Genomic DNA, 27,959 nt, shown 5'->3' with positions numbered 1-27,959 from the left:
GAGTAGTGGAGTATGTTTTCAGATTGTGATAACTGCATAATATAACTCATTCAGTAGTGTTTAGTAGCTTTTGAACAGCTAAGTAACATTTAAAAATAGTTTTTCAATATTCTATTTAAAAAATCTGCACCAGCATTGGTTTAGCACCAAGCTACAGAGCTTGTAAACACTGCTGTGGTTTGTGGAATGACCATACTGCTGACTAGAATCTAGTGCTGTATTTGTGAGCATCTTGAGTCAGTGTTCCCTGGCAAACTCATCATACACCTGAAAGGAAGGTAAATATGTGTTTTGCAGTGATGATGTATTTGCCTGAAATGAGGATCAGTTGCATACTGTGTACAATTGTTAAATGTTTGGCTCGGTGTGATTACTTTGAACCGTTGAGAACTTATTCATGGAAGAATGGTGTAGAAGAAAAATCTTTGTCTCTAGTATTGCACAATCTTATTTATAAGACATTTTAACTTGTATGTTGATGCACCAATTTAATTTGGTTTGTGATAGTTGCGTTTTTCTGTTCATAACGGGATTTTCCAATTTAGCTTCTTGTCTCAGAGTATTCTACCACACTGCATGAAGCTGCATAAAATCATGTGCTTGAGCACTTTATTTTTCATGTTTCTCTCATCATCTTGGCAAAAATGTCTGCTAAGAGCCAAATCTGGATTCATCACTGCTCTTTGAAATTGTCAGGGACCGAATAAGTAACTGTGTTTTCAAACTAGAAACTGATTTTGTCAGTAAAGCTTTGGAGCTGAGCACTGTCAGCAAAGTCCATTTACATATCTGTGGTAATGTAAAGGGATGTTAATATTTTATGTATATTTTAAGTTCCTTTTTATAGCAGCAAATGACTGTTCTAAATGAGACTGAGACCCATTCACTTGGCGTGCAGCTCTGCTCTGCAAGAGGACTGTTAGTGTGGCTTCTGAGAGCCACATTGGTATTGTGTGCCAGTAATTTTTATATGAAATATGTTCAATCTGCAAGTCAAAATTTGTTTCTTATGTACTTCTGGAATCATAGAATCAAGATAGATTCTCTTCCTCCCCTACATCATCTGAAGGGATAGAAATTAAGCTTGCCAGGCAATGCACTTGCTGGCAGCTTTCCTGCTGCTTTTGGTTGGTATGTGTTGTTAGAAGAAATCTCAATCATTTTTGAAGAAAGGAATAGACACTGGATTGCCTTCAACTGTGTTGTCTTTGTTTGGAATATGGAGAAGGACTGAACTAGAGTTGCTATTTGTTGTTGGTGTCAGTTATTAGCTTGCCTTCCTTTATGCATTCATGATCTATGGAGTGTAGTGTTATAATTTTCTTCAAAGTAATTCTCCATGGATGTTGTTAATAAAATACCAAATAAATTCATTTGGTGCTTCAAACCAGAAGAGTTGATGCTATGGTCGATGAGTACATAACATACATTTTAATTACTTTTTTGTTGTTCTAAGGGCATATAGTTTCTACAACAATTAGAAAGCAAAGTAGCAATTTCCTTTCCTCAGGAGTTGAAATCTGAACAAAAATGCTGCATTAAATCTGTCAAGTTTACTGTCCTAGTTATGGCACTTATTGGTATGGCTCTCAGAATGAAGAAAATCACTTACAGATTCCTTCTAGAAATAAGACCCAGCTCCCACCTCTATATACTGGTGTAAAAACCAGACAACTTGGGTTTCTCAGCATCAAAGAGCAATCTTCTTCATAGACAGGAACTGCTAAAGCTCACAAGTTCCTCTGGAAACTTTTGCTTTTTAATCCCATATAAAGATATTAGAAATGTGAAGAAGGAAACCAGGAGGTCACAGAACTGCTGCTCAGGAACAGCTTTAAGGATAGAGAAACATTTGTATTTTAGGTACCTGCAGCACCAGTAAGTTTTACTTCATCAGTAATAACGTGGAAGAGCATCTGTATTTAATGGAAGTCTGTTCCTATTAAAATTTATGGAAAATCCCTGTAATAATGGTAGAACAACCAGGCAAGTGTTTGATAGAAAACTGTATCACATAGCATATTTCATTTTGAACTCCTGCTGTTCCAATCACAGGACTACAGTTTGTGCAGTTTTGTATTTGTTTGAAGATGTGTGTAGCCTATAATGACTTGAGCATTTTGGCACTTAATTCCTCCCACTAAAATGCATGGGAGGAATTTTATGTTTAAACCAGAACGATTTAAAAACTAATACAGTGAAGTGAAACTTTGTGCATTTGACATTTTAAAGTTCAGCTGTGTGCAGCAAATTCGGTTTTGGTTTTGGAGGCTTCAGTTTCATACCAAGAATGCGCATATGTGTAAATATGTATATATTTTTTAAAAAAATAATAAGAAGGGAAAATTAGTGGTTTAGGGTAAAGGTTTTGTCTTCTGCACAAGGTTGTTTTGAAATCTGTAGCATAGAAGTAGTGTTTGTTTGGACTCCAAGTAGGTAACAGAATCAGATTGGACAAGCTGCAGGTTGAAGACAAACCTAAATGCTTATAAATGCAATTGGAACCTGGACACCTTAAATGTAAGAATTATTCAAACCTACTCATTTTATAGCCCCACCAACTGTACGGCTACTATGTTTGAGGCCTTAAAAGTGTCATAGTGATTTAAATTTAGATTTCCTGGAAGCTGAATGAGAGCAGGTAGGCAGCTGTTGTTGCCATGGTGTCAAAGGAAGCAGAAGCAATGAATCCCTACAGAAAGTGCATTTCTCAAATATCTGTAAGAATCCTTTGAATAAGGGGAAAAAGGCATTCCTTGCTTAGGATCTTGTCTTTCTCCACTGCAGAGCAGAGACTACATGCCTAATACGAGAAATCTTAGCTACTTTGCCAAAGCCAGACAAGTGTGACAGCCTGGTGTTTTATTACACTTAAGCCCTAGAAAACCCTTAAGGATTCATCCATGAATGGTATTAGCATGTATCTAATTAAATTATGTTACTAATATCTAAAATCAGGTAAGGGAAGTGATCATTAAGCAAACAAAATGGGAGTTGAGCTAAATGTAATCCTTGCTCAAGTCCTCTATACGTCTGAACTTAATTCCTTTCATAATTAAAAGCAGAGTTTAAACATGTATTCCAGGATTTCTTCAGATGTTTTCACCTTTTAACAGTCATCTGCTATATGGTTTGCAAGTAGAACAGAAAAGTCTTCAAACAATCTAAAAACATTGCACTGAAAATGGAAGATAAGGACAACCTTATTATGAACGGAAATTTGCAGCTGAGGCCAAAATTTGTCATCGCTTTGTGAAGCTGTTAGTAATAGTGAACTTACATTCCAGAGTGTGTGTTCACACCATATTTATGAGAATAATTGAAATAACTCTGTTTTAGGGAGCTGCATCCAACTCTTAAGTTTTGCTGCTGTAAAAATACAAGGCTGGCAAGGCACACCAGAGTAATGAAATCATTGTCTCAGTCCATGACATCAGAGCTCTTGTCTTCCTATGAGCTCCGATATTACTCAGACAAAATCTTTTCTCTGCATGAAGTGCCTCTAGACTTGTTCCATGGTGTCTAGTAGAGATTTCATAGCATCACAGAATCATTTATGTTGTAAAAGATCTCTAAGACCATCGAGGCCTGAGTGAGAAACACCATCCAGGAATCTTCACCTTTAAGGGGAAAAAAGACTTAGGTTGTGTATTCTCCTACTTGTGGTGTGTGCAAATGCTGTAGCTGGCACCCTGCATTCCACACAAAGACTAAAGAACAGGAGAAGAGCTACAGGTGACCTCCTTAAATATCTGCTTGCAGCTGGAGGCCCATGGGACTCTGTACCATATTGAATGGCATTTTTGCTGCCTATAATGTTTCTGCTAGTGATGGAAAGTGTGGAAAGTAGCACGTGACCACACGTTTTAGGCAATTTGATCCTTTCTCAGATGGTGAAGCTGGAGTTTTCTGCCTTATCAGAAATATGGTTTCCCTCTCATGTAATACTTCTTGGGAATGATAAAAAAAATGCTTTAAAGTTGTGAGGTACTATAATTGATGAGAAACATGAGTACATACATTATTTGCATTATTCCTTCTCCTTGTGAAAAGAGGGGCCATGCAGAGGTACAGTAATTACCCTAGAAACTTCTAATAACAAAGGGCTTTTGGGAAACCTAATTATGGCTCTTGAAATACCCTCAGGGCTCAGGCAAAGCTCCTCACTGATTCTGGATGAACACTTGCCCCCTGAAATTTGTGGTAATTCATACATTTGTGTTATACATGATGCCCATTTACACACCTCTGTGGCTAATTCACTGGATACATATGTACTGCCAATACCTGTGCTCTGTAATTTAAACCATTACCAAAAGCATAAGCTGTATTAAGAGCTTGATAGATGTATGCTTAAAGATAATTATGCATTTTCTGTATTTTAATTCTGATTATTGTTTTCTATCAGCAGACTTGATGTGTTAAACTATTTTACCAGTATTTGTCATTATTCTGGCAAATCATTGCTGTAAATGAATCACTAGGTCCCATGAAATTCCAATGCATTTTTTTAATTCTGCTGGGTTTTTATCCTCCAATATTCAGCAGTGTGTAAACTGAATGTGAAGCTATTAGAATCATGGGCTCAGTGATAGCTTGACTCACAGCAATGTGGAGAAGAATGAAAAGAATCAGCTGTGCATGTTAATTGCGAAATATTATTAGTGATATTTTTCCCTTTTTACACAGAAATTTAAAATACTGGAGCAAGTCCTATATTAGAATAACTTATTATTATGTTTATTTTATTAATTTTGCCTTATCTTAATTATAATTGCCTCTTTTGGGTTTTTTTTTTTTTTTTCAGATCAGTGAATGGCTCTGTTTGAACTGCCAGGTGCAAAGAACATTAAGAGGTGACCTAGCAGCAGGTCATGGTCCTGGGCCACAGCCACCTGCACCCAAACAGAAGACACCCATTCCACCTTCAACAGCTAAACCATCTCCCCAGCCACAGCCTGTTCAAAAGAAAGATGTGACTCCAAAACCTGATCCTTCACAGTTAGCAGATTCGAAAAAACCTCCGCCACAAAAAAAGCAAACACCCTTGCCTGGGTCTCCTCCTGTAAAATCAAAACAGCCCCGTGCAGAGCCCACTGAGATCTCCCAGCAAACAGATGCCACTCCAAAATCTGATCAGGTCAAGCCAACACAGGCTGAAGATAAGCAAAAACAACCCAGTGTACAGAAGCCTACAGCAGACACTGTATCTACCTCTGTAGCACCAGAGCAGAAGCAGGATTTGGCAGGCCCCAGACCACCAACTCAGCAGAAAGTGACAGATTCCCCGAAGCCTGAGCTTGCAAAGCCATCCCAGGACACACAACCAGCCGGCGATAAACCGGATTCCAAACCTGTTCCACAAGTGTCCCGGCAGAAGTCAGATCCCAAGCTTGCCTCTCAGCCTGGGGCCAGAGCAGATGCTAAAGCTCAAAAGCCTGTTGAGCCAACGCAAACAAAAGATGATCCTAAAAAGTTACCAACGAAACCGGCCCCAAAGCCTGACACCAAACCAGCTCCCAAGGGCCCACAGGCAGGGGCAGGAGCCAAGGCAGTGGCAGCACAGCCGGCGCCTCAGCCCCAGCCGCCTCAGAAAACTCCAGAGCAGTCAAGGCGCTTCAGCCTTAACCTGGGAGGCATCACTGACACCCCTAAACCTCAGCCTACAACACCACAAGAAACTGTTACTGGGAAACTCTTTGGATTTGGAGCTTCATTCTTCAGCCAGGCCTCAAATTTGATTTCCACAGCGGGTCAGACAGGGTCTCAGACATCGGGCCCCCCTCCTCCTGCTGCTGCAGTAAAGCAGCCCCAGCCTCCAGCACAGCCTCCAGCTCCTCAAGCAGCCCCCAAAGAGGCTCAGCCTCCTCCCAAAGCTGTTCCTGTAAAGAAAGAAGCCAAGCCTCTTACAACTGAAAAAACAGAGCCCTCAAAAGTGGATAGTGTTTTAACTAAAGCGTCTGATTCAGAAAAGAAACCTGGTTTGGCTAAAGATAGCAAGCCTCAAGCTGCTGAAGCTAAGAAACCTGATGGGCTGTCAGAACCAGAGAAAGCTAGCCAACCTGAAATGTCTTGTCCCCTTTGTAAAACTGGACTAAATATTGGTTCTAAGGATCCCCCCAACTTTAATACCTGTACCGAGTGCAAGAAAGTTGTGTGCAATCTCTGTGGATTTAACCCAATGCCGCACATAGCTGAGGTAAGGCAATGGAGTCTGTGTTAACCCTCTATTCCTACCTACAGGCTCTCTGTGGAGACAGAAGTAGCTGGGTTTTAGCTATTGAATGGTTAAATTTTCTCGAGCATTTCATCATCTGAAATCTTTTGAAATTAAGTATCTGTGTTGTATGAAACTTAGTCACTTGTCAGATAGTACTTCTGATGAATTTTTGACATATTGAGGAGGTCTGGTACAGGCAGTTGCTAGGGCTTTGCGACCTTAAGCAGATATGGTTATTTACTCCTTTGGAACTGATGCTGCTATGACACAGCAAACTAATGTACTTTCAGTCTGTTATAAGCTTTTTCTCATACTTCAGTTTTGTCTCCTAATGTGTGCTTCTTTAACCAGTGCCTCTGATTCAGAAACCTATTGAATGAAGAAATGTGTTAATGCTTAGTTATTGCCCTTCCCTCCTGTTTAATACATCCCTAAATTTATTCCATTAATCTCATTCTGGCTCTGGAGCCTTTGCATATGCTGATGCATTCATTAGGAAGGTTGAAGTTTTGAGTGATACCTATGTGGTGAAAGATGTAATCTTTTGACAAGAACAATACAAGGCTCACAGAGTTACTTCATTCATTAAAGACTGTCACTTTGAAAGTGCTTTTTCTGTGATTGCCTGAGACAGCTAGTCATATTTAAAAGAATTACACAACTTACTTTCAACAGTTTCCTCATATTGCATGTTTTTATCTGCTTCTTTTCTCGATGTAATTTTTTTTACAAGGGGATTGGAAACTTTATACTACCTTAAGGGAAAGGTGGAAGCACATCTGATTTGCCCTATGAATTTGGCAAGTTTAATTCAACAGAAGCAGACTACCTAGAAATACTTGTGAGCAGTTGAAATGTTTAAGTTGGCCTGTGCCACACATGAGGACTGTGGTAATTAGTGTTCTGCCTTTGAAATCTGAATGAATAAATGACAAATGACTGCCAGGGTTAAAAGATATCACATCTCTGTCTTAAGGTGAGAATAAACGTGGGAAGAAATAGCATATTGCAGGGAAAATATTAATTATGATGCTTGTATATGGCTTTCTTTGTGTATTATTTTTCTGGAATATATTATCATTTGAGGTCTTTTTCCTAATACAGTAAGCACATTTTATCCAACACATGAATATGTTGTCGAATGTGTTTGTGGTCATTTAGGTCAGAAAAAAAGATCTGAAAATGCAATAAGATTGATCAGTGATTGAAAATTTGGATTCAATTGGGATTCAATCAAATTCAATTTGATTTTTAACATTGTTTATGCACTGAATACCATCAAACACACATGCTTCATCATTGTCCCACTCTGGGTATACACACACACTTCTAGGGATTTAATTGTGAAAAATACTTACGGCTTTCTCCAGGGGCACTCTAGTATGCATACAGAGAGTACCATGGAAACAAGATGTATCCGTTCTGGTGACACATTGTTCAAATGACAGCTACACAAGTCCTGGTGCATGACTTGTTTTCTTCAGTTCTTAGTTGTGATGGTGTGGGACTGCCTTGTGGTGTGCAGACATGTTACCTTGATTTCTTCTGGTTGAGATGATGAGGCTGCTACTCTGCTTCTGTTTTTCCATCATAGTTTTTTTTAGAAGATTCCCTCTGCTTCTGCTCTTTAGCATATTCAAGGTTTGAAATATGAATGATTTTCTGTAGTCTGACTTCCTCACGCCTTTCTTTATTTCTCTTTTGGCTCCTGCTTGCACATTCTTTTTCCTTGTACTACACATTTCCACCTCTGTCCACATTTTCTGTCTTGCCTTCTTTTTTCCACTCAGTTTTGCTAGAAAGTGGCAATGTACTTTTCCTTCACAACAGGAGGTGGTTTGCTTGGCTGAGAGCATCCTGACTTTCCTTTTCATAAAGATTGGACAGACAGAACAGAGAACTCATAGCTTCATCTCCCAGATTTGCCATGTGAAAAATGTGTTTATGGTCAGATTGCAATTCTGTCCCTGGATGCACAGTATACAGGATATATACTTTCCCGTGACAGGAACATGATGGTGAGCAAATAGTTTTGCTCACTTACAATCTCTTTTCATGTACCAGATTCTTCTGATGTGTTCAGTACTCTCATGGAGGTTTTATTTACTTGTCTCTTTCTTTAAAGGTTAGGAAGGAGAAATAAAAATGCTTTTTAAAGCTGGTCTTTCTGGTGGTTTTCTACCTAATTATTTTTTCCTATACTGTGCATTCAGATAAAAAATGTAATTTTTTATGCCTTCTTGGCCACAGAAATGATTTTGGATGAACAAACCTATTGCATCTTAAACATAATCTTCGTTTTTCTTTGGACCTGCGGCTGTATCACAGTTATTCTGACAGTTGCTCATGTGTTGTCTACATTTTGTTCCCTCAGTAATGGTTGAAAATGAGTGAAACTTTATTGACTAAGTGATGGCTGAGCCCTTGTTGCCAACAAAGCTTGTATTAGGCTACATGGTAAGGATCAGTCCAATGGAGCAGGGAAGCCAGTGTTTCCTTTTCAAATTCAGAGGAGCATCTAAACCACATGGGCACTTGTACTTTAAGATCTCTCAGCAGGGTGTTTTTTCCAGCCAGTGTGCTGCTGTACTGCAGACACAGCTGAGAGTACTTTTAAGGGAAGAAAGCGCTTTCTTACAGTGGCAGTTGTTTGTTCTTGCCTATATGTGACAGAAATAACTTTCAAAAAAGTCTCTGAGCTGCTGCAGTCCGTCCTCTAACAACCCCTCTACTGCAGAACATATAACTAGACTCTTACCTAGTCAAAATCAACAATATCCTATTTACTTCAGCGAACTTGTTTTGATTTGTGCAAGCAGAGAATTAGGCTAGAATACTTTTTCTTCAAATGAGCTGATTGTTCTTTTTCTCCCTGATTTGTTGATACAACAGTCAAACAGTTATTTACTTAAATGGTAATTTATCCATGATGCAAACAGCCACAAATGATTAAATAAATGACACTTGATAGATTTCAGAGACCCACAGGACCATGGGAGCCCTAGTGCATTAGCAGACTCCTTATTCTGCCATTTGCTCAATGGGGAGGAGAACTGTTTACCAGCTCTGTAATTAGCTTTCCAGCTCAGGTAGTTGGAAGCAGCTCTATTTTTAGTAACAAAGCACAAGATCACAACTGCTGAAGCCAGAAATGAAATGTGTGGCAACGACCATTTTGTGCATTTAAAACTCAGTGATCTGTTCAGAATATTGAGCGGGAGTGGAGATGGTTGTCTATAATGTAATTATGTTGAGGTCAGAAATGTAGAACATGTGATAAATTAATGCAGCATTTAAATGTTTAAAAAAGACGGTTTAAAAGCTAAACTAAGGAAAAATAAGATAATCCAGATTTTTAGATTTTATATGAGAAGTATGAAGGATAACATCTTAGTAGAATCACGTTATGAACAGAAAGAGATGAAAATGTGAAGTGTGTATATGTGACTGTGCTAATGGATTTGATCATATAGAACTGCCAGGAGACAACAGAAGCACTTTTTAGTCTACTGATAGCTATAACATTACCTGGAAAAGCACTGGGAAGTAAAGAATGCTCAAGTGTGAAATAAATTACTGGGGCTACAGAAAGGAAAGTAACATTTTGAGTCATGGAGAAGGACAGGGAGAACTGAGAAGGGCAGAAGAGGCATCACATCTCTGACTTGGGAAGGACTTGCTTGAAAAAGATGTAATCTGTTAGAAATGTGGTTAGAATACATAATATAAACTATTTTAGAGTGGTATTTCTTAATATGTTTATTGCATGTAGTCTGTATGAAATTGTTTTGCATTGGTGGATATGATGACAGGAATCTATAAAGCTTGATGATTTATGTCCAATTAATTTTCTTATATATATATATATATATTAAATAAATAGATACGTAACTTGCCAAATGTACTTACATGTTTTTCTGATAACTCATTTTAACACTCCTATTTATTAGACGCAACTAAATAAATAATTTTTCTTGTCCCCATAGATCATGGAGAGTAGGAAAAGCAAAAATACTTTTTTTTTTTTTTTTAATTAAGCACAGTGTTTTCATTAAACTCCATATTATAACCAGGCAAAAAATTGGTAACTTGTTCTTCCAGTATGAACTTCTAGAATTAGCAATAAATAGCATTTTGGAACTGATAAAAGCCTCTCTGGGGATGTGGTAACATGGTGTAATATACCTGGATACATCTTAGATTTTTCTGCCTCCTCCCAAAATCCTGCAGAAAGGGTACTGGCATGGGTGAGTGAGCACCCAGTGTAAATAATTCTGCTAGATTCTGTTTTTTCAATACTTCACTGATACATGAAATGGAGTGAGAGCCTGAGCTAGTATCCCCTTATACTCAAGCTTCAAAAGTAGGCTTTAAAAAATAATTTAAAACCCCCCACCAAACCTGATCTGAGGGAATCAAACCCAGCTATTGAATGCCCAGATATGCCTTGGACTTTTTTAAACAACTGTGCAGCAACATTATAAAGTAATAATGCATGTATTATTCTAATGAGAATCCCTAAAATAGTGTACTGCACCATCTGAGGTGACACTCATTGCCTATCTTTAATTAATTAACAGCTCTGTACTGTCATGTATTTCCTACTTGAAAAAGCTCAGACCACTCTGCAAAGTGGCAGGTTTAGCTCCCGTAAGAAGCTCCTATCTTCTCTCTTATGTTTGGTGATGAGTTGTTTTGGAAACAGATGGTGTCTGGGAAACACAGTGAAGTAGAATTTGCACTAAAGAGACAAAGAGAAAAACAATCAGTCCTTTCAGTTGCATAATTTATCTTCCCTGCTTCTTCCCTCTCCCTTTAAAGAGCCTTTTAAAATTTTGATTGTAAGAAAGCGAATGCTATTACTGTTTAATAAAGTAACTAAATAATACAGAACATAATAGGCTAACACAATGTACTCCCTAACATTTATGGAAATTTTATCCATTAAGTGATAATTCTTTATAATTGAGAAAATATTAAAACTACTGCTAATTATTGCTTTGAAGGATAAAATCTGGCATTGAAAAACAGAGTGCATGTTAGATGATTAAAAATCCTACTATATTTTTTGACTGTCAGAATGAAATTAATCTCACTCCAAATTAGGTATCTTACTTTTCTGTTAAGTGTATTCAATATGCATGACAGACAAAAATATTAAAGTGGAAATATTTTTCATAACAGAATGACTCACCTCTTCCATTTTTCCTATAAAGCACATATATTGTGTTTACACAGACTAGAAGATCTAATATGGAATGACTCTTCAATGGATGATTTAGTCAAAATTGAACACAGAGAAATATTTCTTAAAAATTTGATGCCTGAATTAACTTTTTAAATAAGGTTGAAGAGCTTAAGCTTTGTCAACGAAGTTAGATTTCTCTGTTTCCTGTTTGCAAAAGTATTTAAATGCTTAAAGATAGACAGATACTTGTAAGGATGTTAGAAGCTAATGTCCTTCTATGATGCCTCAGCCAAACTTCCTCCAAAAATCCCAACTTTGACCTGATGATTTTGCAGAGCCCTGAACTTCTGTCTTCTGCACGTGGCTTGAGCTGTTCCTTTTCAGCAGTGTTTAGCTTCTGTTTAAACCCCTTTGAAGTCCAGACATGGAAAAACTTGTGGGGTGTCTGATTTTGGTGTGTCTGAGGATTGCTCAACCAGGGGCAGTGCTGCTTGGCATTAAGCATACCAGCTCCAGGTACTTTAATAATTCATAACAATAATAAAGCCTGCTCATGGTCAAGTGTGATGTGGTGGTGGTTTGCCAAGTTTATTTGTTCTTCAGTGGTATTATGTGCAGAATACAGATCTGCAAATAGACATGTGATTTCAGGACACTCATCCTCACCTCAGGCCTGTTGCTGCCATGGTACAGCCAAGCTTCTTGTCTCCCAATTTCCTTCAAGACCTCACGAGTCTGCACCCAAGTTTCAACAAAGTCAACCACTGCATTCAGATAACCTATCCAGTAGATGTCCTGTGATGGTTTTGTTTGAATTCCCCATCACTGTAGAGGGAAATGAAACATTGTTACTTTCTCACAACTTTCTCTGAATAGGTGTCCTTACTTTCAGTAGGGCTGCTTGGTCCAGGAGCAAATTATACGCTAATGCTGTTTAATTTTTTTGGCAGTCAGGTTTTGATGGTTATTTCTGAATGTGATCTTGGGAGGATATTTGAAAGCAAGGCATCTTAGATCTCTGGGGTCATTAGTCAAGGCATGAATTACAAGATTGCATTCTTGTTGATTTTCCTTTCAGTATTTATGACCATAAAATTAGGTTTTGTTTTTTTTTCCCCCTGAAATTAAATTCAAGGAGTGAAGACTGGCCTCATTGCTCAAAGTAATAATGTGACCTTTAGAAGAACTATTACCATGATTAATTGCCTGCTATTTGTTTCCTTTATTCTAGTTTCTAAAAGTTTCCAAATTACCTCTCTGAAAAAAGAACTCCATTGAAACCAACAATAAGATATAGACATAAAGCTGTGTAAGGCCAGATGGCTTTTATTAATGTTGGTAATGGCCACTGATGGTGTGAAATCCAAAGGGATGTCTGCAGCAGCACTGCTGCTGGCACACACAGCTCCTGTCTATCTGGCTCTTTTTTGTCCACTTGGAATTCATTTGCAATGTGTTCTTTACTTATATATATTATTCCATCTTACATGCCTTTGCATTTTTGAAAGATAAAACGCTCAGGTGAGCGATTAATGCAGAGCTTTCAGTGTTGATTTTTGTGTGTGCTTTATTTTTCTCCTGTGCAGATAGTTTATAGACTAGTGTATTAGAGACAGTCAAGCTGGAGTCACAAATCTAAAACAGATTATCAGGAAAATTACTGACCTGGCCTTGAGCCAGGTGATTTTCTTCTCTGTTACTTCATTAGAAATTTGGTTGGTGTCCCATTATTGAATGAGGAAGAAGTCTTTTGAAAGCTAAGGTGGTAGTAACTTCAATTTGAATCTTGAGTTTTGAATTTGAAGTTTGACTTTTTCTACTCAACTTTATAATAGTAATTTAAAGATAATTTATTTATTGAGATTAAGGTATTTCATGTTTTTCTTTTCCGTTACAGTGTAATACATTTTTGTTCATGCTTTATTGAGAAACAAAAATGCTTACTTTAGAGAATTTAAATATTGCTGTGAGTTTTAGTTAATGTCAATATAAAACCCAGTGATCCACTTCCAGACTTTCTTAAGCAAACAGACAAAATCTACTGTATGTTAAGTGCCTTAATTTTTGGGTTTTTTTGGTGCTCAGGTAAGATATTGCATGCTGTCTGATCACATTAATGATATGTGGGAACACTGTCATAAGTTGGGTGACCATAAAAATATTCAGTTTTTCCATAAGAACCTTCACATAGTTTTGGTGTTGGATAGATTCTCTAATAGAAGGGAGCTTCAAATGAAATTTTTTTAATATTCCAGGAATATGAAGAGCTGATGCTCTTCCAAGGAACAAATGCTATAATAGCATGTTGAAAAATATCTGAGGATTTCATATATCTGAAACCAGGATACTTTTCCCTAAATATTTGCCACTGTGATTGATTGTAGTAGGACCGATAGATACTGTAGTATTTAATAAAATTCTAAGAAGATAGTATACTGTCAATTTAAATATTTGCATACATTTTGTGATCTCATTTCTTGAAGAACAAGGCTATTTATGTCAAAGAAGTTAAGTTCCAATTCCTTCATATGCTAAAAATTTTGTGTCATGTTTCTGCTGACCAAAAGCCAAATGTTGTCTCACCACAACAGCATATTAGTAAAGAAAGGTCAACATTTCACGCAAAGAAATTCTATAAAATTCCTTGTTTGCCACTACTGTGGGGTGATTTTAAACTTAATGGGATAGAATGAATGTAATCAAAGTAATTGCAACTAATTTTAACTGTTTGCAAAAAGTGTGGCTAGCTGTTAAAATAAAAAATCAGATGTAAAGGGAAAGATGAAATGAACAAGAGGGGGCATTTACCTATTTCTGTTTGCATTCTACATTAATATTTCTCCCTGAGTAAAGAAAAGATTGTCATTTAAAGAAACAGAGGTCAGTATTACTTTTAGTTTTGCTGAAATGCATATAGTTCAGTGGACCAGAATGAGAACAAATGTGACTTTAGATTTAATGTTATTTATCTATTAAACTGATTTCTGCAGTATTACTAAGAGTAAGGATGGAGGCTGAGGGGAACCTAAGCCATTATACAGTAGTGGAAAGGAGATTAGATTCATGCCAGTAAGCTGCTGGAGATGCTGTCTAGGCAGCATTTGAAACAGGAGGTCATAGACTGATGTTGAAAAGGGGGATTAGCTGCTGCTGAACTGTTCTGGTTGAATTTTGTACAAAATGCTGTTGAATGGGGGGGAAAAGGAAATATATATATATTTGCATCACTAGAAAAAAAAGAAAAAAAAAAGTAGGAGTCAGTTGGCTGTATCAGACCAGAACACTCACTGAGAAGAATGATGAGGTGTATTAGTTTTCCATCTGTGTTTTGGAGGTTAATGAAATTACTCAGACAGTGAGGTAACTTAGGCTTCTAAGGACAAGACTGAAAGACCATCTGGTGATCTTCTGTTTTTAGTATTTCTAGGTTAGTAAATTTCTTTGTTGTTGTTGGGTTTTTTCTTTGTTTTTCTTCTTTTTTTCCTTAGCAAACAGCCTTCACACTGGAAATGGTCCAACTGTCACATACAGAGATTAGAAATTGAGCATATGAAATCTTGTCCTTATGTGTACTATTATAATGCATGCATTTACCTTTTCAGTTACTTTTTGTAGTTACCTTAATAATTGTGCTTAAGACTTCAAATTTTGGAAGGATTTCTGACTACTTTCCTGACATACCAAAGGAGTATATTGTGATTTTTTTTTTGTCTGGTTTTGCAATGGCATTCTCATAATTGCTGAAGATGATGACATTACTCTGATCCTCATTATTATTTGTCAATACAAATATCTGATTTTTTTGAAGAGCCACTTCTGTAATTGATCTTAAATTTTTTATCTTCCCTTTTATATGAGAAGAAAAAGATGTATTTCTTTCTGATTGCTGATAAGCTATTAGTGAATGTCTTCAGGATATTAGTTAGCAACTATAGTTTTGTACATTTAGAGCATGATATGAGCTTCTTTACTGTCTAGATAAGCTATCAGATATGCCTGTTCCTCACCCTCCCTCAAACAAACACACCAACTCTGAAATGTCTACATAAATGTTATTCACCCACAGCTATTCAATGGGAATTTTCACTGAAACGTTGAACTCTGACGTAGTACAAGAGAATGAGCCTGGGCACATACCAAATTTCAGATGCTCTCTTCTTGCTTTTGAATTACAGTAGGAAAAAGACTGCATTGTTTAAAATACCTGTTATTTCTTAAATATTTTTATTTTGAAATATGCATTTTGTAAATTTTTATTTTTGAAATATGCATAAGTATTTTGTTTGCTCAGAACTCAATCTGACACTGAAAATTGGCTAAATTTGGTGTTTCGTAAGAGAATTTTCTATTTTTCTTTTAAAGTCAGAGGTGGACATTGGATTAAAGTTTCAGCACTATCTCTAAAAATATTTTGATATTTGTAAAGTTTAACTATAGAAAGAGAAAAACTCAGAATAAAACCAAACTGTGCTGAGCTTTTTTTTTTTAAGCACAATTTATTTTCTACTTAATCCAGCTCAAGGTTGATGCCATGGTATGGCATTTGTAGGACTGAGAAAGTGTAGGCTTTGTTCTCAGTACAGAGCAAGTTACACAGGACTGCCTCTTTCATGGGCTTCTGTACATGCACCTTTGTGCTGGCCTACAATGCACTCCTGTTTTTTTTTCCTAGCAGTTGTAGCCAAGAACTCTTGTATTGTGCTGTGCAGTGAATTTTTCAAGTCAGGTGCCCAGTATATCTGGGACTCACACTGTTGTGCCAGACACCTAAAGAGGAAGAGCACTGTCGTTTTTCTTCTATATCACCTGTCAGCTGAAGGATCTCCTGATCAAAACATGATCTCTCACTTGATTTGGCATAATTTTAAATACTGTAGCTGTGCTGTTTCTTCTCCAGACCTGTAAGAATTGTGTTACTGCTCTGTCACCCTTCAAATGACAAATCTGGTCAATGCTTTTGCATGAGGTGCAATAATGCACATTGTAGCTAAATGAAACTTATGTTTGAAACCATAATGTTTTACAATTAGTTAATTAGAGACTTGAGTAAAATTCATACTCATCCCTCCCCTTGCTTTTTCCTCTATGCTATTGGTAACTGGAATCAAGAAAGGTTTAGCTTTAATATGGTGATTTGGCCTGTTCCAGGTGTTGGTCTAAGGTATAATACACTTTCCCCAATGAGTTCCTTAAGCACACTGAGTTTGGTCCTTGTTGTCTTTCCAGCCTAAACTAAAGATATATTTGATGCTGTAAGGATAGGTATGCCTTAGATACCCGTAAAGGGGAAGGTGAAGCTCCCTCCACCTACAAGTCAGAGTGGATCATCCAGTCCAAATCCTTGCCCAAAGCAGGGTCAGTTGAAGCAGGTTTCTTGGGGCCAGTTAGGATTTGATTGGTTCCAGACTTGGAAACTCCACAACCTCTTTAGATAACCATTGGCCACCTGCCTTTTTTTTCTTTTTAAGTATGTTCTTAAGTTAATATTTATTTGAAAGAATTTAATTCAAATCAGCTTAAATGAGTAAATTAAATAGTTAATATTTTAATTTATGTTAATTTGAATTTTTTTCTGTTCATTGGGTACCATTGAGGAGACTGTCTTTATCTTTTTTTTCTCTCTTCCCTCACCTATTTGCAGACATTGAGGCAATCTTCCTGAGCCTTCTCTTCAGCTCTTTTTTTCCCCATTTTCAGCTCTCTTAGCTTCTCTTTCTATGACTGATATTCCAGACCCTTAATCATCTTCATGGCCCTTTACTGGACTGGCTACAGTATTTCCATGTCTCTATTTAACTGGGAAGCCAAGAAGTAGACAAAGAACTCTCCCACCAGTGCAGAATACAGGGGGATCGTCACCTCCCTAGACCTGCTAGCTGTGCTCCTAACTAAGAGAATCCAGGATGTTCCAAATATTTAAGCATGGCTTTTGCTCAGTGCCTCCCTTTATTTTCATACCATGCTCAAGGGCACAGAATACACGTGTGGTGTCTTTCAGCACCATGGCAGCAGGGTGAAGTGAAGCACTTCACTGTAAACACAATTTATACATTAGTGAAAGTTATGGGGTCCAGAGGAAGGAATCAATCCATGATCAGTCCATGCTAACAAATACTAACTTTAAACTGGCCATTAGTCACTGTACATCAATGAACTTCACACAGACAGTGGTTCTGTAAAGTGAAATTTTTGGATTACTGTGATATATGTACAAAATATGTCCTAGCAGATCTTCTCCATGGCAGGTGTATATTGACTTCTCCAAGTTATATTAACATGTCCAACAGTAAAAGGTATAGATGCTGTTTTGGAGGAAAGAAATGGTTAGGACAGAATACAAGATGAAATTTCATAGAATGTTCCAAGAGTTGAACTTTGAACCAGATCTGTATGCTTGGAATGGTTATATTTGAATCAGTTTAGATAAATGTCACTTTCTAGTTTCTCTTCTTTCTAAATCAACAAATCAACAACTTGTATTTCAAGTTGTTGTTTTCTTCTATTAACTATGGCTCTCCTTTATCTTGTCATCTTTTACATTAATGACTGTCATTTTTTAAGTGTCTCCTTTTGCTCTAAGGAGTGAAGGAGAAAAGAAATACAGGGTTAATATGGTAACTTCAATATTTAGTAAATGGTTTTCCAGGTGCAGAACTTCTGTTGTTGCATCTTGAATCAGTATATGCATTTTTTTTAACTGTAAGGCTTTAAAAATACTCTGTAATTTATAGAGCTTTGAAGCATACTGCAATGAAAATTTGTTCAGTAATGATCTATTTTCTGAACCTCTATGTGAAAACAGTTAATCCCTATGTTCCAACAGGATTTCTGAGGTGTTTCATGCTCTCCAAATTTTGTTTGGATGACTTGTCCATATAGAATTAATAATTCTCTACAAGCACATAACCTATATTTCTTGATCTTAACTTGCTATTCAAAAATGAGTAGTCATTTTCACTTTAGATCCAGGGATATGATATCAAAAATGATGTGTTATCACTAGAATAAAATTTTATTAGAGCAGATATTATAAATTCATGATTAGTAGCAAACAGATATTGATATATTATAATTATACAGGATTCAGTGAAATGTTTGGGTCTTCATCAGCATGCAGGATATAATTTTCAGAGCATGTCAAGGAAAATTTACTCTAATTTTGTTTCCGAGTCTGAAGCTATGATAATGATTGCATTTCTTGGATGGCTTTTTCCTCTCAGTTTGCTTTATTCCAATTCACATATTCTGTCCTTATTACTTAGATTAATTCTGTGTGCATTGCAGGGTATTAATATTCCTTTTAATTAGTTTCCTGTTGCTTGCACAGATTGTATAAAAAGTGTCTTTGTAGTCTGTGAGAAACCACTGAAGAATGTATTGAAAAGCATTTAGTTCCTTTCAGTACTAAAGTTTGTATATCTGTAGTGGAAAACAGGAGAAATCAAGGTGTCTTTGCAAAGGCAATTCTGTTTCCTCTGCACAGGTTCCTCACTTTATAGATTGGAATCCTATTTATGCCACTCAGGGAAAGGAATGCCAGTAGACTGACACTGTTTTAAGAAGGTCATACTAAGGTCATACTTTGAATTTTTAAGTACAAAATATGGACTTGCTGATAAACTAGGGTCAGGTACTAGTTAGAAACTAGTCATTCTCCTAGCACACCTTCTAAGACCTTTCACATTTATGAATGTGCCTTATGTGTACAAGTTCCGTCCACATAAAAATATTTATTCCTGCTGACAGGTCTCATCTGCTGTTTCCTTGGCATCACTTATTTCTCTGCACTTGACTTCAAGTCTGTTGTACTAAATCTGTCTGAGAAGAGATACATCTTGAATTCTGTATTTGTGAGACTAGCACTGCTATAGTATCATTCTCTTCTCACAACCCTTTATTTTCAGCCATTTAAAGCAGTCGTTCTTATTGCCTGTTTTTCACTTGCGAGTGAAGTTAAGCGTGTGAATGTCATATTTAACTACTAAAAAGTAAGATCCATTTTTAAAACATTAGGAGAAATGAAACAAGGCAAGTGGAAAGAAGGTGCTGACAGAAAGACAGTGATTTGCAGGTTAGTGCAATAAAAACTAATAAGTCCAGTTAACAGAAGTATATTTCCTTGCAGTTATATTCCTTATATCACCTGAATGTACCAAACCAGAAGCCAGTGCTTCAGCATGGAAGAATATGGCAGATGGAATGTTTTCTATGCAAGTATTAAAAAAGAAGGACTCTGTCATGATTTAGTTTTGGGCTTCAGTCCCTATGCTGCCTATTATTAGCATCGTAAAACATAATGGAAGTATTTAGAGATTCAAATGCATAGATTCATGCTGGATTTCACTTCCTTATGTATCTGCAGATGGTGTGTATATTTTTGCATATTGGATTTTATGGTGGTTAGAATACATTTGATGTGGTAAATGTAGGGGAGTGCAAAGATTCATTGCAAGTGATTCATTCAAAGGCTTATATGTATCTTTTGTAAGCTGTTTGGTTTCCAATGAAGACTGAATCATTATCTTAGTTTATCACTACTTCTTTTTAACTTTGATGAAACTTCTTGCTTTGTTCAGTCAAAAAAGGCTGGGAGTCTGATCTATTAAATACTTGGCTTGATATTGAAGTGTTTATCTATACATGATCAGAATAAAATCAAGTAAGACCTTGCAGTGCATAGAAAAGAAATACAGGAGATCCATTTTTCTAAAGATTTTGATTCAGGCCCCATATGAGCACTCCAGTGTAATTCTAAGTGAGGCAAGTGAAAGCAGTGTATGTTTGAATTATGCACAACCTGCACATATAAAGACAGAAAGTCATGGAGATTCAGTCACAGGAATGGATTTCAATGATCAATTACAAATTGATCAATTCAATAAATCACTTGTTTGTTTGTTTGTTTTTCCCTGGGCCCGGTGGGGTTTAAAAGCTATGAAGTTCCCAAACTCAGTTCTTCAGGACAGGCTTTCCTCACACTATCCAGTTTTTAAAATTTCTTCACACAGGAAGCTACCAAAAGGGAAAGATGAGTCTGTAAGTACTATATGGACAGTGCTCACCAGGAGAATTGTCTTAACTTTTGCAGTAGCTTTAATTCTTCATCACAGGTGGAAAATTTATGGAACCAACAGCTTGCAAACAAGACAGAAGTGTTTCATTTTTATGGAGTGTGAATGAATGGAAAGTGAAGGCACAGCACAAAAAATTTCTTCTCCATTTGTTGTTTCATGAGAAGGAGATGCCCTTTGCCGAGGCTGGAGTTCTACAGCATGGACTCTTGTGACAAGTTGTCTGTCGGCATAGTCCTGTCAAACTGACTGAAGTAATGTGGAAAGTGAGATAAGGGAAGGAGTTACAAGACAGTGATGCCTTTTAGAAGAAAGGAGTCTCAAAATCAATCAAATAGGTAGCATAAATGTCATCTTTCTTGATTTATTTCTCAAGAGTTGATGGAAATTACTCATTTCAGAGACATTGGCATTGCTCAATCAGCATCGTATAACAACTGTTCAAATCAATAGAAGTGTGTTTTTTGGTTTTAGCAAATAGTGTTGTCTGACAGGATGTGACTGAAATAAGTCAGCCTTAAGAACTAAGAGAAGTAGAACTAAATACCGGTTTCAGTGCTTGCTTTCTCTCTGTGGGGATATATTTTCATTGTGGCATTTAGGATTTTAGAGCTTCATCTTCTAAACTGATTAGCTAAGTGAGAAACTTCGGCTCTCATTAGTACTTATTTCCAGATATGTTTAAAGCTATGCCACTAGAACCCTAAACATTAGTTCACCAGGCTTAGCAGGATTTTCAGGAAGTATCAGAAACTTACAGTTCAAACCTTAGTCTTGCAAGTAAAAAGCTTTCACATGACTAATCTGATCTACTTCAGCTTTCTGGTTCTGAGTAAGGTGCTGCTGTGTCCCACTCCTTTGAAGGAGTGACTTACTCTATAAGGAGCTCCATTTATTTGGTTGAACTTTTCAAAAGGAAAGCTTATTAAGAAAATAGGTGACAAATTTCATTCTTCCTGAGTAAAGACCATTATGATATATGAAAGCTTTTAAGAAGGTGACTAATGTGGTACAATCACCTTAAGTGATGCATGCTGGTTTTTCATGGTACTGCTTTGTTTCTATGTGAGTAGATCTAGAAGTTTTGAAAATATGTAATTGGTTTGTGATTAAAAACTTTAGTCACATCCCTGTAATTGCTACAGTGAAATCCAGAAAATGTATCCTAGGCAGTTCTATATGATTCCTCAGTACTTTTAAAGCCTTGTCTTATGCTTTTTGAAATGGGCAATTATTTTATTTGAGGAGAGGGGAAGTTGTTTTTTATGACAACAGAGCATGTTTCATATAAGCAAATATATTAAAAGTGTTTTTAGTCTATGCATATTATTGCAAGGAGGACAAAAATAGTAGAATTTGGAAGAGAAATTTGGAGGAATGGCATCTTGAAGCAGTACTACATTTAAAAAGCACATTGAAGGCATAAATTTTGAAGTTGCAGTTTGAAAAGCACCCATCTCTCCATAAATTACTGAACCTGAGTAGATCAATAAGATGACCAAGAGTCTGAGTCAGTGCAAATATATACTTATCATTTATGCTTCCATTTGCATTAGTAGTGATGCTGCTGAATCTTTTGTTGTCAATTCTGTCAGCAGCCAACATGAACAGGGTAAATAAGGGTGTTGAGGGTAAATAAGTGTTGAGGGTGACAGCAAGACCTCATTGATGAGCTGTGCACTGCACCAACATCTGAACAGGGCAAGCAGAACAGGTGGGACATGGGATGTTAGACAACTAACACAAACATTTAAATTACAGACAAAGAATGACTGAAGGTACATCAATAGGTTATCTGATCCAACCTCCTGTCCAAACTAGGGTCCACAAACCCTATTAGGTTGCTCAGGACTTTGGCATTCTAGTTTTGAAAACCTTCATGAACCAAGGCTACATAAAATATGTGGACAACTTGTTTCAATCCTTCAAAGCCTTCAGGGTGAAAAAAGTTCTCCATATATCCATAGTTTAAACCTTGGTGTCAAGTTTCTTGTCCTCTTGGGCATCACTGTGAAGTGCCTGACTCAATTGTCTTCTCAATGGTCTCCTCCTTAGGTTTCTGTTGGTTTCCTGAAGTGGACTTCTGCATGCTGAACAGGTCTCTTTCCCTCATCTTCTCCTTACAAGGGAGTTTGTCTAGCCTCTGACCATCTCTGTTGCCTTTTACTGAGCTTTCTGCATTTTTTCACTCTTTTTTTGGTACTGGGAGAATGATACAGGATGCAGTGTGTTAGATGAAGTCTAATGACTAATGGGCTCACTTACATCATTACTGGCTATGAGCCTTTTAAAGCAGCCCAAGGTGCTCAGATTTTCTTTGTAGCAATGTGCCATGTCCACCATGTTTAGCACTAAGCCCATGTTTTTATTTTCCTGACCTTTCCTTGCATGTTTAGCTTAGAAACTATCCTTGTTGCCCTTGATGTCCCTTGCCAGTTTCAATCCTAGCTAAGCTTTGCTTTTCCTAGACAGATGGCTGTGCAGTGTTTCTAAATTCCTTCTTTGTAGCCTAATTAGAATGCTAGTTCTGGAGTAGAAGCAGGGTTCAGAGGTCCAGGCATTCTGTCCCACATGTGTAGCTGGTTGCTCAAATGATATAATCTTATTGCAAACGCTGTATGCAGGAATATTTTGGAAGACAACTAGCAAGTGCAAAGAACTACAGAAATATGCACTTTACAGTGCTGTTTGTTATTCAGTGTTTAAATATATTAATGCAAACCCTTTTTGACAGTCTCCTGGTCCAGGCATAGATTGTGCCTGTTATGGCAGTTTATATTTCTGATAGCCATAAGAAACCATCTCAGCTTCTTAGAAATGATAAACCTATTGCCACTGTGAGTCAAATTTACTTGAAAATTAATGCAGTTGTCCATCTGAACTTTATGATAATGTCTTATTCTTCTGCTTGGCACCATTGTATCTGTCACGTTTAATAAGGATATATTCATCTTCAACTTTATTTCACATAAGAATTGCCAGACTTAGCATATCAACACATCACATTGGATCATTGCAATGAGATTGGGTTGGTTTACCACAGCAAAGAGTTTGTCCTTCAGTATTAAAAATGGTATGAGTTTTGTTTATCACTCCTCATAACAATACTTATTTTCCTAATATAATATATGATTAAAATTCTGACAGATATTCCCAGGTTGCCTGAGAGAGGTGTTACTGCCTGTTACTATTTTAAATGACTGCTATTTGCATTTGTTCTTTCATTATCTCTAATAGATGATGACATAGCATAGTGGGGGGAAAAATTATCTTATACCAATGTTGTGAAAGAGACAGTTTTAATGTGGTAAACAGAAAATTATCTTGACAAGCCAAAGAGACTTTCTAGCTCATTTTTAGGAAAGGAAAAAAAATCTTATTTAAATCCTAATACATTGATGTTTAATGAAGATTTAGTTGTTGTGTAAGGTGAAGAAGGAAGCATTTATGTGTTACTGGTCTGCAGGAATAGTTTGAATAGAAGTTTCTATTTCTGTGTGGATTGAATGTATATTTTTATTTTGAGATTTAAATCCCAGATTGGACTCAGTCTTGGGGGTTGGATTGTGTGTAACAGCCAGAAGTTGTGACATCCATGGTGTGTTCTGTAAAAATCTGTGACCAGTCCAGCTCCACTTGGCTGAAGCTACTGACTCAGAGCTGGAATGAAATGTTTGATTAGGCTCAAAAGCTGAGTGTTTTCCCCTGCACCAGAGCACAGCCAAGCACCATAATGCCACTTTTGCTACAGCTCAGCTGGAGGAAGGGCAGGAGCTAAAGGCATACTTCCCACCAAGTCTGGTCCCAGGATTAGATTTTCAAATTGCCTTTGCAACTGTTGACCAACCTTCATTTATAAAAGGTAAGAGCACTTGGGATACTTATGAGCACAGACACTGAGAAGTTAGTCAGCAGGTATGACAAGATACCCCAAGTCTGTGTCCGCCCAGTGAGTTTCTGTGTTACGTCATCAGATAATTTTGCCTTATGCAAGAAGAGAGTTATTAGAAATATCATAAAAAAGATATGCAACATTTTCATGTAAACCTCTGAGCTGTTAAAATCTGACAGCAGATAACTGCCCATCATTTTCTGTCATTTAAATCAGTAGGAATCTGAAGCAGCTGCAGTGACACAGTAAAATTTCCCTCATATGCACAAGTGTATCTGAGGATGGAATTCAACTTTAAATCATTAGACTAAGGCAAGCCATCTTTTTGATCCAAATGGATGTCTGCAGCCATAGTTGCTCAAAACATTAGCTGTAGGTGGACTTGAGGTGGGTTTTTTGAACTCTTTATTCTAAAACTGACCATCTATGGGCAATGTTTTTCATTTTTTCTTTCCAGTTGTTGACTTGACTGTTTGGTCTGCCAGCTCTGTTTGCTTTCATTTTGCTCAGAACAATCCTAGATGTGGTTTTTAAATGATACTGAAACATAAATGATGACAACAACTTTTTAAATAGGAATTATTAAACTCTAGAAAGTCTCAATCTACTTGTATATCAGTATACAGAATATTTGCTGCCCAATGCCTCACGTTCAGTAGAGAGAACAGTTTTGATTGTTTCCATACATCCTGCTCTGACCCATCTATGAATGTGAATCATCAGAAATTATTAGGCATCTGTCTTTGGGAGATTACTACCTCTATTTTGGAGAGCCAAGACGTCTGTAGATTTTCAGAAAGGTTAATTTTTTAATTTCATTATGTGTGTTTATCTAAAATGATTATGCAGATCAGCTTTGGGTTTTTATTCCCATTGTTGGATACTATAATGCTTTTACATAAAAAAGTGCTGTTCAATAAATTGCTTGCTGGCAAAGGAAAAGCTTGATCATATGGTCAAAGAGAGGAGTTTAGATTAGCTAAACATTACCGTGTTGTAAACATGAATTCTAGCATACTCTCTGGGATGGGAAGTAGTGGGCATATGAATCCTAGATTAGGTAAAATTCTGGTGTGCTTTAATGCCATAGTGATGGACTGAAAGGCCAAGAAGTCTTTGGCAATTCATTCTAGTTTTACACAAAACATATTTTTGTGACTGTGCTTCAAAAATAGGCTGATATGTTGGAAGGGCTCCCAAGAAGCTTTAATAATTACTGTATATGTAAACAAGAACAGACCTTCAGAAACAGAGAAAAAGATCTTTTCTGTCTGTTTTCATGAGGAAGATTTAAAGATCAGCTTTTATAAGATTCTGTGAGTATCTTTTTGAACATAAATAGCACAGAGTTCATGAGGTAGACAATGCTCATGGCAAAGTGAACATACTCAATTTTAGACAATCAGAAGAGGTGCAGGATTGAAAACAACTGGCTACTGTAATAAAGTACTGAGAACTGGTGATAATATAGTATTTATCAGTTGTATATGAGGAATTACTATCAGAAGTGCCATGAAAATCAAGTAAAAAATAGATGCACTTTATGTATGTCTTCATTTACTTCCATTTTTTTATCTGATCATCACATAGTCAAAAACAAAAAAAAAGATTCCTATTAAAATCTGTTTTGTTTAAGATTTAGTCTACCTTCAAAGTGATCTGGGAAATGAAGAAAAAGTAACTTTGAAAAACAGAAGTGAAGGTTTCTGCAGCTGACCACTGACCATTTTCAAAGCTATATATGGCACTCATCCAACTACCATATTAGCTGAAACATCTTGGAAAACAGAAGAAGTTTTCATTGAATCAGCAAATCAAGAATTACTTGGAAAAACCCATTTCTTAATATTTCCTCTTCCAAAGGTTGCAAAGTCTTGTTGCCTTTTTTTCTGACAAAATACGACAAGACTCGGCTATAGAAGGAAATCTGCACTCCAGTTGTTAGGGTCAAATAAAATGAATCACTTGCAGAGGAGGTCTTTAGTCAGATCACTAAATCTGAACCCTTCTGTCTTTTTTGTTTTAGAGTTCACCTGTAGAGCAAGATGTACGCTTTGTGGTTGTCACTGCTTCTTCTTTTTAGATGGTTGTGGAGACATTACAAAGGTTTTTTTCTCTGGTCTTCTGCTTTCACTTTTTATGTTGTTTTTCTAATGTGGAGAAGGAAAAGGTATCTTCAGGTCTATTACTTTCTCCTTTAATTTAGCTAATGTTGAGATTACAGCTGGATGAAAGCATTCCTATGCTAATAGCTACATTTATTGCACTTTTATGCATTAGCAATGGTAAATAATTGCCCCAAGTCAACATCTGTTCTCATTTGTCTAGTTTCATTTATGTTAATGTATAAACTGAGCTTTTGATAATCACTTTAAAACTTCTGTGTGTTGTACTGCTGGTTTTGGTTGCTAAATTATGTGTCTAGCTAAGGATCTTTAACTTCTGATCAGCAACAAACCCAAGTGTCAGAAGAAAGTTCTTGAAATAACTCTTCCTCTGCTCTGTCTATGCTATGTCTGTCACTGCACTGTATTCCAGCATAGGATATATTCAGTCTGTTTTATCACATTTCTTGTAGCTACTGTGACATACTGTCAGCTCTTGGTTTCATGCTAGCCATTTTCCAATTTTTATGGATATATTAATTTTTTGCTTTTTTAAATTGAAACCACTAGCTCTACAAAGGGATATTCTTTCATACAAGCACTTGGTTTTGCCTGCATATCCAAATGGGGCTAAACTGAGTATCTCAGGGACTGGTCAGGTGTAGTTGTAATTTATTCCCTGCTTGCTATTCTGCCAATGTGTCTTAACTCTAGGAAAGTTCAGTGTGGGAGTGGATACTATTCTCATTTCTTTTATTTGCTGAGGAGGCTCCTAAATCATATCAACTGCCTGTGATATAGCCTTTGACTATTTTCCTGGCTCTAGGAATGGAGTTTTACCTCAGATTACCAAATAGCCTTTGTAAAACCTCTCTTTTTTTCTGATACTTCTGATGTGTGATGGGATGGGACAGTAACAATTTTTGCCTTGTTTTACCAATGAAGTTATAAAAACAATCTCTTTTATTGAAATTGAATTTCAAGGAAATATGATCTTTAAGTTCTACCATCTTGTTAGCCAATGTGGCAAATGGGGCAACTGTGGCTTTGATCCAAGAAAAACACTATGAAATTATATCCTTGACAGATGCTTCAGCATAGTCAGAGTGACTAATGTTCGTTTAAACTTAGCCTTATGCCAACACAGCTCCACTAATGATTATATCATTGTGAATATGAAGCAAGACTTACGTTTGGAGGGAACTGAACCCACTTAAATGCATTTTGTATATTTTCCATGCAGCTGAAGTTCTGACAAGTGGACTATTAGCTGTTGTACTCAGAGGAACAGTGTGGCTTATGGCAGTTTAGAGATCCTGACGGTCTTGTCTGTGTTTGCTTCCCTGTCTTCCTTCCCCTTGCTTTAATCATCTGAAACACATTGACCAAAGCCTATCTTCTGTGTGCATGAAGCATCTAGAAAAATAGGAAGATAGCATATCTCTCAGAAAAGTAGTCTTCACATGATTTTTTTCAATGTAAG

At 36.8% G+C, this 27,959-nt stretch overlaps 1 protein-coding gene across 1 annotated transcript in view; it reads left to right on the top strand.

Annotated features, from left to right (window-relative positions):
- Window positions 1-27,959, top strand: part of PCLO (piccolo presynaptic cytomatrix protein) — a 317,263-nt gene that overhangs the window by 13,977 nt on the left and 275,327 nt on the right. The window contains 1 exon segment of the mRNA XM_066318756.1: window positions 4,808-6,199. Coding sequence (XP_066174853.1) covers window positions 4,808-6,199 — 1,392 coding nt within the window.

This window comes from Sylvia atricapilla, chromosome 5 (genome assembly GCF_009819655.1).
Source record: "Sylvia atricapilla isolate bSylAtr1 chromosome 5, bSylAtr1.pri, whole genome shotgun sequence".
In the NCBI taxonomy this organism is placed as follows: domain Eukaryota; kingdom Metazoa; phylum Chordata; class Aves; order Passeriformes; family Sylviidae; genus Sylvia; species Sylvia atricapilla.
This window is presented reverse-complemented; position numbering and strand designations above follow the sequence as displayed.